The sequence below is a fragment of the Ostrea edulis genome, chromosome 6 (genome assembly GCF_947568905.1).
Source record: "Ostrea edulis chromosome 6, xbOstEdul1.1, whole genome shotgun sequence".
NCBI classification, from domain to species: domain Eukaryota; kingdom Metazoa; phylum Mollusca; class Bivalvia; order Ostreida; family Ostreidae; genus Ostrea; species Ostrea edulis.
The window spans coordinates 61,808,619-61,827,388 of record NC_079169.1 but is presented as its reverse complement, the minus strand read 5'-3'; the positions used below and the strand labels follow the sequence as shown (position 1 = coordinate 61,827,388).

Sequence of the window (18,770 nt, the reverse complement as noted above, 5' to 3'; positions counted from 1 at the left end):
TTGATTTAATGCACGCATTAATTCAGTTATTGCTCTCTTCAATTGAATTAATGATATCTTTAAAGACCCAATTTTAAGTTGACACCCCCAAATTGTAAGTTACCTGTCAATCAAACATTTAACAATAGATCTCAGGTGGAGTGACATCTGCAGACACTGTGGTCTGGGGCTACCCCAGAGAGGTGTTTTGATAACAATAACAGCCAGTATCTACAAGCATTCTTTAGATCTTGAGGAAGCCCAGTATACCTGAGTTTTGATAGCAATGACCTGTCCACAACTGCTATTTTCTTGTAATTCAATTCTTTTTAAAAAGGCCCCTGAACAATGCAATTTCAATATAATTGTAACCCCCCCCCCCCCTCTATATATACCTGTACATGTATTATAAATTACACAATCAGAAATCAAACAATAACTGGCACAATAATTTCTAAAACTTGTAACCTATTGAAATAATTTATGTCATCAATTTATGATACCTCTCTATTTATAAAAGAAATTATTCATTGAGTCAATGACAGAGAGAGAAACAGAGAAAGAGTGGGTGGGTGTAGAATGTGTGTCAGTTACCCTTAGGAATACAACCATTATTCAAACACTATGACCACAGAAACTCTGCAGAGGTCCCTGAGACAGGGCCTGTGTATATCAAAACTATAAAAAAGCATGGAGAGGTAGATTTCTACCATGTTCTGTCTCTGTGTATTTCTTTGAGTGCCATGGGATATAGCAATTAACACCTTGGTAGACCCTGGTCACTCCAGGTAAATAACATCCGTTTAGATTAGGCTCCCCTTACATTTTCACTGACCGTACGGTCATGAGATGGGTCTTTAATTCATTTGAAGAGAGCAATAACTCTTTTAGAGAGAGCAACTATATAATTAAAGATATCTTCAATTCAACATATCCACAATTGAATTAACGATCTCTTTAATTGAATTGTTGTTCTCTATAAAAGAATTGATGCGCGCATTAATTCCGTATACAAAAGCATTGTAAATAATTAAAGATATCTTCAATTGAATTAAAGAGATCATCAAATTATTTATACCGAGCTCTAAATTAATTATTGCGAGCAATATTTCCACGAAATTGATGCTCTCATCAATTGAATTGAAGAGAGCAATAATTGATTTAATGCACACATCAAATCTATTATTGCTCTCATTAATTCAATACACCAGTTTCGAGATACGAACTCTTCTGTGTAGGAGGTGCATTTAGTGGAACTTTGAATGACTAAGTGGGACAGAGTGGACCTACAGTCAGCGAGGAAGATGATGAAATGTATTAAATGCGGCTTTTCTTTTAATATGTAAATGTGGGAAATACATATACTATCAAAAGAAATGTTTTACTAAAGTGGAAATATAAAAACAATGTCATATTTGCAAGTAATGTCTTAGATATGGTACTTATGACCAATGAAATAACATGATATGATAAGAATTCTATGTATTTAATTACTCCCTAAATACTTATAACTTACTTAGTTTGTGTATCAGTCGAATTCGGGTGATCAAACAGTGTATGAGAAACTTACTGAGTATATTCACTTACTCAGTGATGAATATTAGTCCCACTCCTGCGTGTAAACAAATTGTTTTGCGCCTCACTATATACGAGACTTCTCCAAAGGGAAATAACTCAGGTGTATCTTGAAACCGGCGTATTGATGCTCTCATCAATTGAATTGAAGAGAGCAATAATTGAATTAATGCGAGCATTAAATCAATTATTGCTCTCATTAATTCAGTCTATGCGAAAAACATCGGACCGTCGGACCTGACCGATGTGCAGTGCCTCAGGTCCAATGTGTCATTTTTTACACCGGACCGGAATGTCCGATGTCTCAGTATTCGGTTTTAAGCTTTATTATTTTGACGCGGAGTCAATTAAATGTTTGTTATAAGTAAAAAATATCACACAAATCCAAATAAGTAAATGAATGTGATTAAACCGCATGGACCGTCTCAAGTATTATGCGGGAGGGATCCCTGGTATAGTATTACTAGTATAATAAATAAGATTTCCTTGGTTTTGCATTTTCACGTGTTTCTCTTTTTTACATTAAGTTTTGCGGTCTGACAAAATTTGGTTCGGTCCGGTGTGTTCATTGATTACACAGGACCAAATGTCCTGTGTGGTCCAAAAAACTTTCGTATAGACTGTTAATTCAATTGATGCGCGCATTAATTCAATTGATGAGAGCAATCATTGAATTGAAGTGCGCATTAATTCATTGGATGAGAGCAATAATTGATTTAATGCGCGCATTAATTCAATTAAAGAGAGCAATAATTGAATTGATGATATCTTCAAATAATTAAAGATATCTTCAATTATTCGAGTTTATGTTAATTTGGCTCTCCATAGGGATCTTTGTCGTGCCACACCTACTGTGATACGAAACCTCGGTTTTTGCCGTCTCATCCGAAGAACCGTCCCATTTAGTCGCCTCTTACGACAAGCAAGGGGTACTGAGGACCTATTCTAACCCGGATCCCCACAGGATCTCTCGTTCTGTACTGTAACATTGTACAAAACCTACAATCACAAATTTCATAAATAGTACCTTTCTTTGAACATTTTGAACATATGGACACGTGTTACATGCAAATCGATAACAATTCTGTCCTTCTTCAACCACTAAAACATTGGCACATGTTGGACAAAATGTCAACATTCTTACATCTCTTACTTTCCTTTTCACTCTCAAATTGTATTAATTCGTTCGAGTATCGAATTTCGTTTTCTAGATTTGTCAGGTATAATTGATAAATATTACTTCTACTATTTTATAAACGAAATCAATAAAACATCAAACTACCGTTGATATTGATCAACTATGATTTTTTCTTTTACATATAGAAATCTAGTGAAATAGAATTTGTTTACGTATGACTTATCAAACATGTACTCTACTTTTGTTTTCATTCATACTGAGGCTACTCGATCATTGCCGATTTTCCCCGTCTTTAAAATTAACGTTACCTTTTCACTATGTAACATTATTTGAATGCAACTACACAAATTTATTATCATGCGACCGAAATATAGAAGTCCGTCACTGTAAGCGACAGCCCCCAGTTTCCCTTCACAGGTAACAGTCAATGTTTTTACAATACAGTACTCAGCTCGGTAGCATATATTTTCTGATGATTTAGTTTGTTTGTACTTGTTAATGATGACGGTTATATACACACACATAGATTGTACTGGACCTGCAGGTGTATGAGATAGAAATGTCATGAAGCAAGAATCATATTAATCGGGTTGGGAACACTTCTGAGATATTCTCGCTAAAACGCGATTATCCCTCTCTAGCGAGAATAAATATATCCCGTACAACCGAGAAAAACACCCGCGGAGTACACCTCTTCGTGATTCACGTGAAAAGAAGAAAAAGTGCTAAAATGTCTGATACTTCTGCAAATATATGAATCAAAACAAAAACTCTCACGATGTGTATTGGATTTCAGACTGCTTCTCTCTTATGCAGCAACTTTGATATGCAATTTCATGACTATGTTGTCAATTTCATAGAAACAATTCGCATCATGTTGAGTGCGTGTCGCACTTATTCAGCGTTGCATGGGATTTGCCATTATTTTCAATAAAGACGCCAAAACACCTGTTTATGGTAATGTTTATTTCTCGCTAAAGAGGGATAATCGCGTTTTAGCGAGAATATCTTGCTATAGGGGAAGTGTTCCCAACCTGTTAACGTGATAAATTAGACCTATAGTCACACAGTGTCTCGTTGTTGTAACAGTGTAGTGGTCAGACGGATTAATGATCAGCGGTGGCCAGATAGCTCAGTGGTAGAGCACCTAATTTGAGATTCAAGGGGCCCAAGTTCATATCCCAGTTTGGTCCGTTGCATTTTCTCCTTTTCTGTTACATTTGGTGCTGTTGACCACCCCTGAACTTACAGGTGAAATTCCTGCCAGGGGCAAAAAGAATCTGGGTTGTGTAGAGTGTATAGACAGGGATGTATAGCGGTCAGAAAGTGTTGATCTCCGATGGCCAGAAAGCTGAGTTAGTAGAGCACCTGACTGGAGATTCAGGGGCCCAGGTTCTAATTTCAGTCTGGTCCATCACATTTTCTCCCTTCCTGGTACACAGCTAATGTTTCATTAGTCACTCATTGACAAACATGGAATGTCATATTAGGGAAATATTTATGAAAGTGCAAAATGTTTATATATATATTTTTTATTTTGGAATATGTAGTACTAGTTATTAAAGAAATATTTACGAATTAGAATTTTCAGGCTGCACAATGTCGGATATTACCAGCAATTTCACTGAGTCAAAGTCTCCAAACGACAGCAAAGACACATTTGTCGACAGTAAAGAGACTGAGGAAATGCAGGATGAGGATGGGGAGCTTGTGTTGTCTCACCAAGAAGCCATGTCAAAAGTGGAGGCATCCATTAATGAAATCATCTCGGTAGGTTTGGTGTTTTTGATTGAATGTGTACTGTCTCAGCCATTGTGTATGAGTAAAAAAGCAAATAATAAATGAGAGATTGTGGGAGAAAACTTAGAATGTTTAATGTTCAAATGATGGATGTCCTATTGAGCTGAATATCATTTATTGTAAATAGATAGAATACTATTATATTAGATTATCAATTTTTTGTACATGATCTATTATAAACCTATGCCATTTCATTGAATATACAACTACATGTTTTTTATTTCTTGATAAAAGTGATGACCTTTCAACTTAACACAAAACATTTATTGAGTAACAGGAACAAGTTGAATTACAAAACATAACTATAGGCAGTGAATGTCTAGGTTAACTTTGTATGATAGGTCAACAGAATGGGGTAAAATCTGCATAATCAGCTTTAAATGCTGATTACTGATAGGCAAACTAACTCCTGCTTCTTATGAAATGGTTTTATAACCCCTGTAATGCAAACATTTCTAAACAAGTACTACCTACAGTATCTGTCCATTTATTTTGCCTGTTATTGTATTATAATGATTCAGCTAGATGTCTTAAATTGCAATCTCATGAAAGTTTTGATTATCGTTGACATTTTGTACAGACATCATCAGATGCCATATATAGTCTTTAGATTTAAAGCTCACCTGAATTCGTTATGAAGATGCAATGTTACTGTAAACATTATGCTACTTCGCGAATCATGAAAATAATTATCACATGATTTTATCTGAATCATCTGGAAGTTAAATTGTATTGTAAGATATTTTTCCAAGTATAAGTTTATAGAAAAGATGTGTGAGATATTTTTATTAGGCATAAATTTTGACAAATTAAAAATTTACATAGTTTTTCTTCTTTAGACAGATCCTCTGTTGTGTGACCTGCCACCAGAAGTGACACTCGAGGAAATCAATTCCTTTATTGCTCTGGAGCATGGCCAAGCAATAGTGGTAAATGTACACAGAGCTGATGGAGAAGTGTTGTGTAAGTTAATTTTTCTACTTCTTTGACTTTAGTTTTTATTTAAACAGACAAGGTGCTGATGGTTATGCATTCTAGTATATTGTTAATATCTCTTTTAAGATTGATAGAAACTAATTGTTATTACTGGGTGATGGTTGTTCGTCCTCTCTTAAAATTCAAACATAATAAACTTTTCCTCTGCAAGTTCATTTTTTATAAAAATATGGTATGGAACATCTTTAGTGTACCGTCATGGTCACTGCAGTCCTGGGGCTAGCTGCAGAACTGTAGCCCCTTGGGGAAAAAATTGCGATATTCCAGATATATCCCAATTTTTCCCCAGAGAACTAGAGTTCTACAGCTACATTGAGGCCTGAAGGGTGGGATCAAAACCATCAAATATTGCAATTTTTAGAATCCCCTTCTGTACTATTAGAGATATCTATCACACAAGCTATGCATAGTCATGATGAGCAGGGATGCTTCTACTGAAATTGTGAAATTCAAGGCCCCCTTATATTTAGTTTCTTCTAAAGTTGAAATATTCCTTATCCCTCATCCACTGGTTCAGGTTTTAGGGCAGGGCCCAAATAGGTATATAGTATAGCCTTTAGGTATATAGTATCTTTAAAATAATTGTCTGTTTTAATTCTATGCATTGTGAAGAAATGCTGCATGGTTATAAAAAGTATGTAGTGCCTCCCAATATTATGAAATTTTCTGCATCTGGGCCTTATTGCTGGGTCCAGATGAATGTATAGTTAAGATAGATGTAATCTTTAAAACTTATTATGCATGGTGATGAAGTGCATTCAGCCCCTCTATTAGGTGAAATTACCTACCTGTGTCTCAGTGATTCAGTTCTAGGGCTGAGTAAAAGAGTGATGAGACTCTCTAATCTAGTAAAACCATCCTCTTTGCTGAATGGCATTGTGACAAAATATTTTATGTAAGGTTATGAAGAATGTGAAAATCATGACCCCTAGGCCCTGAACAATTACAGAGGCTTCAGGGGGCAGTAGTTATATAGTGGAAATCAGTACATGGATATTTAAATGCTCTTTTACTCTTGGACATTGAAAACAACTGAATCTGGAAGCTAAGGATTTGAAAATAATTTTAAAACACCTTGTATTATTGAACTATTCTTTAAAGAGTTTTCACTCAGGTGACCATAAAGACCCATGGGCCTCTTGTAGTATTGCTACACTGTATTTTGAAATGCATTAGAAACAGATGGGTCATCATCACTTTTGCTGTTGACAAGTCATTCTGAATGTAAAAGATATGATGAACTCTAAAAAGTCATACATGTATTTTGAGCTTTATTTTTTATAAGTTCAATTATATATTTGCATTTATCTATGACGAAATGTATGTACATAGATGTTAAAGATTTACTTAACATTACATTATCTGATATGCATGTATATCTTCTGAAACTGTTTTTTTTCTTTTCTTTAATTCAATAACAGCAGTGGTAGTGGTTCAAAATGGCACTGTTCTTGACCTTAAACATGCCATTAAACGCCATATGACCTTGAAACTATCTCGCAGCAAAGGAAAGAAGCACATCAGTTGGTAAATGGTTTGATGCTTTACACACTTTTAGAATTCATAAGAACACTGCATTCATGTATTTCTATTGATACATACAAAGTAAAGAAGATGTGGGAGGGAAGGGAAATAAGGGTCGAGGGGAAGATGAAAGAGAGAGGATTGAAGAGGTTGACCCCTGTATTCGGGATATCGATGTTCGAGATACTGAAGCTCAACTGTATATCAAGAGTTTAGTGTCAAGATAGATTTTATGAAACATTTTGTGTAATCTTTGACATACGTGTTTAAAATTGATTTCTTTTCCAGGAAATATATTTGGAAAAGGCACTGGTTGTATTTTGATGGACAAAAACTAACTGAAGACAAGAAGTTACTTAAAGAGTGAGTAATGCTGAACTGTCCTTTTCTGAAATGTTTCAAAATGCAGTCATACAATGTCTGTCAGAAATTTACTACAAACAGAAAATTGCTAAATGCAACCTCACAATATCTATCTATAGTTTTGAAAATAATAAAATGCAATTTGCTGAGATGTAGGGGTGTTTTGATGTTAATTCAAAGTCATGTTCTTAAGGTCAAGGTCACAGCTAGGTGAATGAGAAAAAACCTGTGTCCTGTCTGTACCAGTATTCCTATGAAATTGCTATGTGACTAACAGCAATACATGCTTCACCTATGTCACGATCTTAACCTCGAGATTTTATTATGAAGTTTAAGTAAATTGAATTGATGTATGAGATCAGTGATGTATTGAGTATCAGACTGCACATATAGAATCCCCATCGGATTGTCTGTAATAAATGTTTTAAACATATTTTCCATCGATTCCTATAGTTTAACCCAAATTATGAATTATAGAGTTATCTCTCTTTGTTTTGTCAAATAAATAAACTTTATGAAAATTCTTATAGAATATCTATATTGACATATAAAAAAAAAAATTTATTTAAAAATGATAACTTTTAAAAATTGACCAGAAGGTAGGTGGCGAAACAATACTATCGTTCACAGTTCTCTTTAAATCAAATCGGAACAAAATGCAGTGGTAGTCACCAGATAATAATTGAGGTTATGGGATTTTTCATATGGTCAGGCAAGGACAAACAACTTTCTAGTATTGGCCAAACTGTAGCTTTAAATTTGTGTGTTTTAATGTTGCATATTGATGCAGATACTACTTCTGACCCCAAATTCTCCATGCGAGTGACTCTGGTGTAGTTTTTTCAGCATTCATTCCTATAGTAACTAGAACATCTGTGTGTTAATAAACTTGAATGGATGATTTGCATTATGACTTTTAAAAGTCTTTGTTCGTTTGTACAGTTCCATTCAGATTCACATGGACGGATCAAGTTCACCGATTCTGACTACTGCTCCTCTGTCTCCTGACCACTCTTGTTTTCTTTCAGATATGGCATAAGAAATAAAGATGAAGTGACATTTATCAAGAGATTAAAAGAGAAGTGATAGATGATGTTCCAGAATTAATCATGAAAATGCATATAATTCTGTACATCCATTATTGTGAATGTGTCACAAAGGGAAGTAACTCTGTGACAGTTCCAGAATTGATCAAGAAAACGATGCATGCATTATGATCATGAACTTGTGAATGTGTCAACTTAAATGGAGGCAACCCTATGACAATTTTTCTCTGTATTAGTGAATCCTGATAACATTTTGTATGTGCATCATAGTTACACCCAATACTACATGTGTATCAGTATGTAGTGAATGTATACAGTATGTTAGAGCATAACACTTGTTTAAATGAATAAATGTACAAATTTTAAACTACTGTGTGTACATGTAATACGTTTGATATCTGTCCAGTTTTTAGCTCACCTGAGCTGAAAGCTCAAGTGAGCTTTTCTGATTGCTTTTTGTCCGTCGTCTGTCTGTCCATCTGTCTGTTAAACTTTTCACATTTTCGACTTCTTCTCCAGAACCACTGGGCCAATTTCAACCAAACATGGCCAAAAGCATCCTTGGGTGAAGGGCTTTCAAGTTTGTTCAAATGAAGGGCCATGTCCCTTTCAAAGGGGAGATAATCACAAAAATGCAAAAATAGGGTGGGGTCATTTAAAAATCTTCTTCTCAAGAACCACTTGGCCAGAAGAGCTGAAATTTACCTGAAAACTTCCTGACATATTGCAGATTCAAGTTTGTTCAAATCATGGGCTCCGGGGGTTGGATGGGGCCACAATAGGGGATCAAAGTTTTACATACAAATATATAGGAAAAATCTTCTCAAGAACCACTGAGTCAGAAAAGCTGATATTTACAAGAAAACTTTCTGACATAGTGCAGATTCAAGTTTGTTCAAATCATGGCCCCCGGGGGTAGGATGGGGCCAAAAGGTGGGGGGGGGGGGTAAAGTTTTACATACAAATATAGGAAAAAGCTTTAAAAATCTTCTTCTCAAGAACCATTGGGCCAAAGAAGTTGACATTTACATGAAAGCTTTCTGACATAATGTAGATTCAAGTTTGCAAAGGGTAGTTTGGGCCATAATAGGGACTAAGGTTTTACATGCAAATATATATAGAAAGTCTTCAGATATGGGCCAAGGTGAGCGATGTGGCCCATGGGCCTCTTGTTTAAGGATACTGCTAATTCTGAAACATCAAAATGATAGTTCTCTTCACATAATACTCAATGTCAGCAACAAGTAAGCACTCGACCAAAGTTACAGGGGTCCCAGGTTCAAATCCTGGTCTCGTTGCATTTTTACCATTTCTTCATATTTGGCACCCTCGTCTGCCCTTGGAACTGACAAAGGAGAATGCCTTTTAGGAAAACCTGGTAGGTGGTCAGCCCATTCCAGTTTGCAGTGTCCAGAAAGCATCTAACCAGAAATTCAGAGATGCAGGTTTGAATCCTTGTCCGTTTCGTGACATTTTTTCTCTTTCTTTTACACGTGAATTTTAACCTAAAAGGACTCAATTTAGGGTCGTATTTCTCTTCTTGGGTCATCTTGTCAGATGTACATGTATGTATCTCATTTGCTCCTTGTGCATGGAGGCATACAAAACTCATTGAAAAGCCTTATACTATCAGAAATATTTATTTGTATATATTTAGTATTTCACTTAAAATCATCACACAAAATGGAATACTACATAATTCGTGATATGTATAGTTAGGAGATTTAGCACTGTAAGGATGCTTTCTCCTGTCAAGGTCACAATACAAATTTCTCTGTTGGCAAACGTTTAGCAGGGTTTCAAACAAAAAAATATAACAATCACAGGCAATCATATGATTTGCCTTTATAAACAACAAACCTGAATATCTATTCAAATACACATAAAAAAGACATTTAGGACCCAAAATAGTTCCAAAGATTTAAAGTCATTGTAAACAATTTCTTTAACAAGTAATTTCTTCACACTGGTGTAAGTGCTGAAATCCTCATCTTTCATAAAATTTATGTCATTTTCACAATCAACATGACTTTCATAAAACAAGAAGACACTGTTAAACTGATTCTTTTCAAATGTATTAGTTTATACTTGCAGAAAAAGCATTTGATTTTGTATTCAAAATATGGTACAAATCTCTACATACATGTATTATTAATGACTACACTACTAAAGTGAAGTTGGAAAGTTTTATGCTAATAAGAAAATATCTGTTAATGTTTATTTGTACTTGTGTTCAGCAGCTTACAATAATCACAATGCATTGTTTAAATGATATTGAGAACCATCAAAATTACCAAAATCAATTTTTTACTCTTGAATGCTTAGATATTTTTACCATAATTTGGGAAATGAAATCACTCTTGACTAAATAGACTTTGAAGGAAGTGTTACTAGCTGTTACACAATTACATGTATTGTAAAACCAGCTATTTTACAGTACCAAGGTGCAGTGTTAATATATGCTAAGTGTGAAAGTATTAATTGTAGTGGACACACAAGCTAAATCACACAAACAGTGTATACATGAAACTACAAAATGTGGAATGATATTTTGAGAGTTGTGCAGGAAATTGGCTACACTAATTTATAACTAGTCAAAATTAGAACTCAATGACTGGGAATTCTCAATCTGAATCTTCTACAAAAGAAATATGCATTTTTTTCTGCTTACATTTTGTCAAAGGGATTGTTTTATTTACTATACACAGATGACTTGAAAAACACCCTTTTCTAACTGTGCCTAAATGGACAAAATATTCACAAGTAGAGAACACTATATACACTATATGCAATAAAAAAATTTAACAAGGGAGGGAACTTTGTGCATTGCAAAGATGCTAGTTCCTCTTTTAATGTTGAAAGCCATTTGTATGGCATTGCATGCCTTTTATGTAAATGCTGGACGAAAAGTAAAGTCACTTGTACTGATAGTTTTCGTATGTGATCAACATCCCCAAAAATAAATACATGTACATCCTGAAATATCACAGATTTTTGGTTTTGGTACATGTAGATGTTCGTAAAGTATGTCATCTTCATGTAACTAAAATGCCAAGAAAGATTAGCCTGAAAATTCAATAAAAGCTTAGTTAAAAAGTAAGTTAAAACTGTAAGGACATTACAATAACTATCACAAAGTTCACTATAAAAAAATAAAGTAGTTTGAAATATTTTGATATTGATAAAAAATTTCCTTCTTTCAGTACGATGACTACGTCAGTTAATACGTTCCATATTCGCACTCTCTTGGGAGTATTTTTCACAGATGTGTTCTATGGACAAATGCTACCCCCTATTGTTACATTGTGATGTAACTGGTGATGAGGAAATACTGAAGACTTCCCTCTGGGTTCAGAAATCCGTCCCTTATTGGATCCACATATATTTCATCCCCATCCATAATATCAAATCTACTGATTGGGAGGGACTCTGTCTGCATGATAAGCTCCTCAAAGAACCGCTCCTCCTCTCGATGGTGGGGGCCACATGCATAATGATGCAACTTAAAAGTACGCAACCTAGAAAGATAGGGCAAAGTTCATGCATATTGAAAATCTGAAATATTGGTATCTTTTCAAAATGTATTTTGTCTCTCAGTATATTTTGAACTTGACCCACCATCACGAAATATGGACATACAGGTTCGAAATTTTTCTTACACACTAAAAAAATGAATCTTTTTTTAAATATACATGTATATACAGAGATACCCTTTATAATAAATTTGATGATGTAACTGAATGCATCTATGTCCCCATTTGATATTTGAAAATGAAACCTTATTTCTTATGTTTCTGTTTGCAGCTGACATGGAATTGTGTGGAAATGCAGTTTTAGTCAGAGAAGTTTTTCAAGAATATCAACAGTGAAAACACTCAGTTGTGATGTCAGAGTTGTAAAATGTAGAAGTTGTGGAATACTGTAAAATTGGATATTTGTGCGGGGGGATTTACACTAATTACGTGGTCACATAATTAGGGCATAAATTTCCCCCACTAATATAGTTATGAATATTTTATATAATATATATTCAGTTACCGCATGTTTTTCCCCCACACGTAGTGTTGGACATGAAAAAATGCATAGTCTTAACCCCAGCGTAAATTATAACAACTTTTTCAGCAAGAACATTATCGGTAATGCTTATGTAGTGATGCCACAGTTGAATTCATTTTGTGTAGTTATGTGATATATAATCTCTTGACTCAACAATATTTTATATCTATAAGATATATACACATATATATTGTGTTCAGTATACAGGAAAACATTTGCAAATAGAAATACTAAACCATGTTAATAGGAACTCACGAGGCATAGAGGTGGAATTTTTCAGCAACCATGAGCCTAAGTTTTCCAATGGGATCCACCACATGAACCCTTTGTTCAAGGCGTTTGTCATTGTAAATGAATGCGATGTTGATCCACTCCTGATATCCACCACTTATGTCAATGTCCATCAAGGGAAGGAGTTGACCTATTGGAAAATGAATTTAAGTAGCATGAGTATGCTTCAAGGAGAAGGAGGTACACAAAGTCGTCATACTTTTGGGATAGTACTGTAATGTTATCAAGGGCAATAACTTTTATGCTGGTACATCCAGAATATTTATGAAATTTTTGAAACTGTTAAACTAAAATTTTGTCCTTTTAACCAGTTTTTATGTGTCTTCATTCTGCTGTGTATGACTTTTACTAGTAATGTTAGCATATACTTCAGATCTGTGTATGACTGTGTCTGATATATTTAAAAAGGTGGCAATATATACATTTTCTTTGATTACGATTAAATTCAATCATATTGAGTGGAAATTAACAGTTTTTTCTACTTTGAACCCATTATAGTGTGAGTATGGTATCTCGTACCTTTAATATGACATGATTCAAAAGTTGTACTAAAACCATATATTTTGAAAATTTGATTTTATGACGCACACGACTACTGGTTTCCATGTGACATGTGGGACCCCCCAAAAAATCTTAGGCTACTACAACCCCTGCAACTAGTATAGGGTGAATGAAATTTACTGTACCATGCTTGGCCTTTAACTCATGAAATCTGTCAGGCTTGTGTTTTTTGTCTGTGAAGTATCGGACAAAATGTCTCTCGGACTTGTCTCTCTCGGTGTGGGTAACTTCACTTCCATTCAGTATCCTAATGTTTGGCATGCTGTCAAAAAGAAAGCATCACTGCAGATTATTTTTCTGAATGAGGTTCATAAAGAATGCTTTCATTACTTTAAAGATGGTAACATACTGTGCAACAAGAAGTTTTCTTCTGTCATCAGGATTCACTTCCTTCACCAAAGGCACATCCTGTGAGTAATGAATGGTGTTAAGTTCATTCATACTAAGTAGTCATTATAATCAGTACTGAAGATTATTTTTCATTTTCATAGGTAAAATTTTCATGGTTTCGAAAAAATAACCATGTTTGTGAGAACTTAATTCTGTATTTGAATAGTACATGTACATGTAGTTATTCTTAATGAAAATCAAACCCCATGAAAATGAATGATCACATTTAGTTTGAAAATAAGAATTGTTCATTTTCCAAATCTGAGAAATTGTTAAGACCTTGATTCTGAGAGACTCAAGAGCAGGGTACTTTCTAAGTTCACCACAATGAGTCCAGTTGTTGAGCTGAGTGTCACTCAGGCATATCAACTTGAGTCTGGAGAACGGGTTGCCGTGCTGGCAGTCCACACACTGTGAGCCTTTGTCTGCCTCCTCTGTAACAGCACTCTCTGTTAACCGAATCACATCATACACGATGTCATCCACTAGGTCTTGCATTTCCATTGAAACATCTCCCTCATTTTCTGTATTCTCGTTTGTGTTGTCTTGAGAGCATATGCTGCAATTCTCATTTTCTTTATAAAAGATGTGCTGTATGGGGTTTCCAGATAGAATCAAGGACTCTAATTTGGGTAGATTTTTCAGTTTCCAAATTTCTTCCCAACTGAAAATTAGAATGTTCACCGGTGTGCATTACACAGTTCATCCTTTTCATAAAAGGTATTGAGAATAACATTACGCTTCACTTTGGAATAGTTTCCTGCTATAATATTTGGAATAAAATAGACATATAACATGATTAAAGAATCAGGTGCAAGAAATACTGTATGTTTTCAGTAAAATCAAGGTATTTACCTCCTGAGTTTATTGTTATTGAGTCTGAGACAGTTGATGTTCTGCAAATGCTTGTAGATGTCTTCTGTGTGGTCTAAATCTTCATATTCTACAAATATAAAGTTCCATATCGTTATTGGTGCTTGAAGAAAATACACAAATTCTTATTCGCTATTATAGTGAAAAAAAATCATAAATCAAAGTATATACTGTCTCTCTCTACATGATCTGATTTTTAATAAAATCATGCATTGGACACGTTACCCTGCACTTCTCAAACAGGAAAGAGGAATCGTGTTCTGACTACAAAATTTCTAAAGGTGCAAAACCAATTTTCTTATGTATGTTGGCTTAATTTTTTTTTTTTTTTTGGCTTCTTTGATTAATTTGTTGATTGTATCTAAACTTTTACATTTTCAATCCCAAAAATAAGAAATCCAACCCAAAGGTCAAAATAATGGGTCAGAGAGGTGAACCGTTCACCTCCTTCTGAACCTTTACCTTTGTACTTCTTGTAAAAAAATTTGATTGATGGATAATTTATATATGCATCATCCCTACCAAGGAGGTTGCACTTACAGTGCTGTTTTTTAAACATATCTGTGTGGATTTTTAGTCTTTGTGGACAAAAAGCCAGTATGAAGTGCATGACTAGAGTACATGATACACCCATCTTGAACTACATGCACATGATGCTAACTTACTTTTGCATCACTCGAGTCACAAGCTATGATTGCTGTCAATTCCAGCTATATGTACACAATATAACTCCAACATGATTTGACTATGTCTGAAAAACAGTTCCATAGTGACCTATCTGGGTCATGACACACATCCTCCTAGCTGCAATAATGTAGCCCTCTCCAATTTTTCCGGGGGGGGGGGGGGGGGGGGGGTAGCATCAGGATAAAAAAAAGATTGGAGAGAGCTACATTATTGCAGCTAACATCCTCCCCAAGATGCATCAATTGACCAAGTCTTATCGGATGTAAATGTGTTAAATATCAAAATCTCTTATAGTCATCGAGAACAATTTCACTCTAATTTGACAGATAGTGTTCTGAAAGGCTGTTATCTGGGGAACCTTAATTGGTAGAGTAATTTTGCACTTAAATCGGCACTCTGAATGTTTTACACATGCGTATAGTACTAATTCAAAGGAAACTGGAAAGTTTTCTTATGATTCATTTTCCTAATCTTTGTTCAAGAAAAGCATAGCATATAACAACTTTTTACAAGTGAGCAGACCCTCAGTGACTGCTACGCTATGACAACATCCATGCAATATACCATTTTCACAGGCATGAAGCTCTGTCAGGGATGGAATCTTTCTGGACAAATCAATGACATCTTGCCAACTGGTGTATGTTCCATTCAACACCAGGTTCTCAATCTGGGGAAGGGATGTGCTCCAAGACTGAATGACATTCTGCAATGTAATCTTTCCTTTTAGCATCTGGTAATTTGATGATTGACTGGATGGAATATGGTAATCAATTTTGCTCCTATATCTTCACAGGTGTAAAATCATTATCATAATTACATTTTCTTGCTTTATATAGCATGAGATTAGATTAATTTGGTCAATAGTGTTATAATTTGAGATTAACATTCATGCATTGATTTTTTTGATATAATATAACCATTATATATTACTGATACAAAGAATGATGCAATGATGTCCGTGGGGCCACATCACTCACCTGAGTCACTTGGCCTAATTATTTAAAGATTTTTCTAGTATATATTTGCATGTAAAATTTTAATCCCTATCATGGCCCCAACCTACACCTGGGGGCCATGATATTTACAAACTTGAATCTGCACTATGTCAGGAAGCTTTCATGTTAATGTAAACTTTTCTGGCCAATCGATTCTTCAGAAGACGATCAATCTTTTATTGATTTTCCCTATATATTTGTATGTGGCCTCATCTTAACCCCGGGGACCATGATTTGAACAAACTTCAATCTGCACTATGTCAGGAAGCTTTTGTGCAAATGTAAACATCTTTGGCCCAAAGGTTCTTGAGAAGATTTTTAAAGATTTTTTTCTATTTATTAGTATGTAAAACTTTGATCCCCTATTGTGGCCCCATCCTATTCCCAGGGCCCAGGGGTCGTGAGTTTAACAAACTTGAATCTGCACTATGTCAGGAAGCTTTCATGCAAATCTCATCTTTTCTGGCTCAGTGGTTCTTGAGAAGAAGATTTTTAAAGACTTGTATGTAAAACTTTGAAATACTATTGTGGCCCCATCTTACCCTAATGGGCCATGATTTTAACAAACTTTAATTTGCACTATGTCAGAAAACTGTCATGTAAATTTCTCTTCTCCTGGTCTAGCACTTCTTGAGAAGACCTTTAAAAGTTCCCCCTATATATTTGTATGTAAAACTTTGATCCCCTATCATGGCCCCATCCTACCCCCAGGGGCCATGATTTGAACAAATTTGAATCTGCACTATGTCAGGAAGCTTTCATGTAAATTTCAGTTCTTCTGGCCCAGTGGTTCTTGAGAAGAACATTTTTAAATGACCCACCATATTTTTGTGATTACCTTCCCTTTGAAGGGGGCATGGCCCTTCATTTGAACGAACTTGAAAGCCCTTCACCCAAGGATGCTGTTGGCCAAGTTTGGTTTTATTTGGCCCAGTGGTTCTGGAGAAGAAGTTGAAAATGTAAAATATTTACAAACAGACAGACAGACAGACGAACAACAGGTGATCAGAAAAGCTCACTGGAGCTTTCAGCTCAAGTGAGCTAAAAAGGAATACAATAATGTCAATATCACAATTATTAAAACAATATGTCACAGTCTCTGCAGTTTAGAACTTAATTTATATAATTTCTTTACAAATTGTAATTGCATTGAAAATTTGTTAAATTACAGATTTACATGAAAATTTTAAAACTTTCAAAAGCTGAAAAGTCCTCACCTCTTTATTTTGCAAATTGTTTCTGGCCAAGTTGACAAATTTAAGACAATGTAGGTTAGACAAGATGGTCAGCATATCTTTCCAATCTGTAAGGGCATTGCTTGAAAGGTCAAGGTCAACTACATTTGGACAGAGAGTGGACAAACCTTCATTTGGCACTCCAGCATGACCAACAGAACTGTTGGTCAATACCTGCAAGAAATGGGTGGGGTTTTTTTTTTTTACTTTCTTAGTCTTGATATTTTCAGACTGATACATGTACCATACAAGCAAACATATGTGTATGAAGACTGGTCTGATGTCCATATCATGTTTGCTATTTTGGTGATGTAAAATTTTGTTAAAGAAAATTTTGGTAAATATATCTTATTTTAGTGAGGGGGGGGGGGGGGGGCAAACAAAATTACCAAAGATAATTTAATAATTTATAAGGGGGGGGGGGGTACACGAAAAAGGTTGGCGTCAAAATGGAAGAAAATAGGACAAAACACAACGTATTATTTCAGTTATTTTTACATGAATATTTAACAAGTGAAGAGGATATCAGCCTAACCTTCCACACGATAAACATGATAACGAAATGCAACGCGTTATCACACAATTTGGCATTGTGCCAAGATTAAGTCAGCTGTTTTGATGTTTATTCCGTATAGAACGCAAATCAAATAAAGCATATGTCTAAATGTATAAACTTACCACATTTCTCAAATATGCCAGTTCTGCCTCAGAGTCACTTATTTTAGGTTTGCCTGTCACCTTTATATCGATAACAAAACCTGATGTAAAGATTTTGTTTGGGTCGCTCATGCAGTACTTTTCTTTCACAGCCTCGGTAAACGACTTCTTTCTCACTCTCCTTTTCCGCCCCTTTGATGGTAACATCACGCTAAAGGCGACATTTTTTCGCTCCATGCACTCTTCCTCCATTTTCAAATGGACGGTTCTGAAATATTTCACTCTTTGACGAATCATTTATATTTTTAGAACGAGACTACCACGATTAAGGATACTCAGCCACGAGACGCCCTTTGTTATTATTTTTGTTACACGTGATGCACTCCATCATATCAAATCGTTCTTGTTTTTTATTTATAATTCAAAATGAAAGTAAAATGTTCCGTAAATATAAAAATTTTATGTAATCAAATTTATATTTTCTGACAACAGAACGGAATCATGATTCCTAAGAATTTTCCCCGCATATTTGTCAACTTTAATAGGACATCACGTTTCCTTACGAAGTTTTCCGAAAACTTACCCGATTTACCCGGAAGTATGA

General features: G+C 35.0%; 3 protein-coding genes across 4 annotated transcripts in view; 1 reads left to right on the top strand and 2 right to left on the bottom strand.

Annotated features, from left to right (window-relative positions):
• LOC125647760 (DNA-directed RNA polymerase III subunit RPC10-like) overlaps positions 1 to 2,736 on the bottom strand; it is a 6,302-nt gene extending 3,566 nt beyond the window's left edge. Inside the window, exon 1 of the mRNA XM_048874565.2 lies at positions 2,582 to 2,736. Within this exon, the coding sequence (XP_048730522.1) occupies positions 2,582 to 2,692 (111 nt within the window). The 5' untranslated portion in view covers positions 2,693 to 2,736. The remainder of the gene's footprint in view (positions 1 to 2,581) is intronic.
• Positions 2,737 to 2,915: 179 nt separating this feature from the next.
• On the top strand, positions 2,916 to 8,788 carry LOC125646169 (U11/U12 small nuclear ribonucleoprotein 25 kDa protein-like). 2 transcript variants are annotated; one of them, XM_048872346.2, is made up of 6 exons: positions 2,916 to 3,109; positions 4,284 to 4,462; positions 5,332 to 5,455; positions 6,910 to 7,015; positions 7,301 to 7,375; positions 8,404 to 8,788. In XM_048872346.2, the coding sequence occupies exons 2-6, from the start codon at positions 4,292 to 4,294 to the stop codon at positions 8,459 to 8,461; spliced, it is 534 nt and encodes a 177-aa protein (XP_048728303.1). In that variant the 5' UTR covers positions 2,916 to 3,109; positions 4,284 to 4,291; the 3' UTR covers positions 8,462 to 8,788. The 2 variants fall into 2 exon arrangements, with proteins under 2 accessions (XP_048728303.1, XP_055996305.1); XM_056140330.1 differs by having other exon boundaries at positions 2,932 to 3,109; positions 4,275 to 4,462.
• Positions 8,789 to 10,045: 1,257 nt separating this feature from the next.
• Positions 10,046 to 18,649, bottom strand: LOC125645488 (tubulin-specific chaperone cofactor E-like protein). The gene is made up of 9 exons (XM_048871029.2): positions 18,188 to 18,649; positions 17,492 to 17,683; positions 15,844 to 15,982; positions 14,575 to 14,662; positions 13,999 to 14,383; positions 13,679 to 13,737; positions 13,455 to 13,591; positions 12,733 to 12,898; positions 10,046 to 11,939 (listed from the first exon to the last, which is right to left on the bottom strand). Exons 1-9 carry the CDS (start codon positions 18,461 to 18,463, stop codon positions 11,720 to 11,722), a joined length of 1,662 nt encoding a protein of 553 aa, XP_048726986.2. The 5' UTR covers positions 18,464 to 18,649; the 3' UTR covers positions 10,046 to 11,719.
• Between the last annotated feature and the right edge of the window lie 121 nt (positions 18,650 to 18,770).

What these genes read in the sequence shown, in the direction of transcription:
- LOC125645488 (XM_048871029.2), bottom strand. Translation starts at nt 18,463, where the DNA reads ATGATTCGTCAAAGAGTGAAATATTTCAGAACCGTCCATTTGAAAATG. An exon ending in ACAATTTGCAAAATAAAGAG is followed by an intron (nt 15,983 to 17,491) that starts GTGAGGACTTTT and finishes ATTACATTGCAG; the next exon opens with AATGTCATTCAGTCTTGGAG. An exon ending in TTGAGTCTCTCAGAATCAAG is followed by an intron (nt 13,738 to 13,998) that starts GTCTTAACAATT and finishes CATTACTCACAG; the next exon opens with GATGTGCCTTTGGTGAAGGA.
- LOC125646169 (XM_048872346.2), top strand. Translation starts at nt 4,292, where the DNA reads ATGTCGGATATTACCAGCAATTTCACTGAGTCAAAGTCTCCAAACGAC. An exon ending in GGAAAGAAGCACATCAGTTG is followed by an intron (nt 7,016 to 7,300) that starts GTAAATGGTTTG and finishes TTTCTTTTCCAG; the next exon opens with GAAATATATTTGGAAAAGGC. An exon ending in GACAAGAAGTTACTTAAAGA is followed by an intron (nt 7,376 to 8,403) that starts GTGAGTAATGCT and finishes GTTTTCTTTCAG; the next exon opens with ATATGGCATAAGAAATAAAG.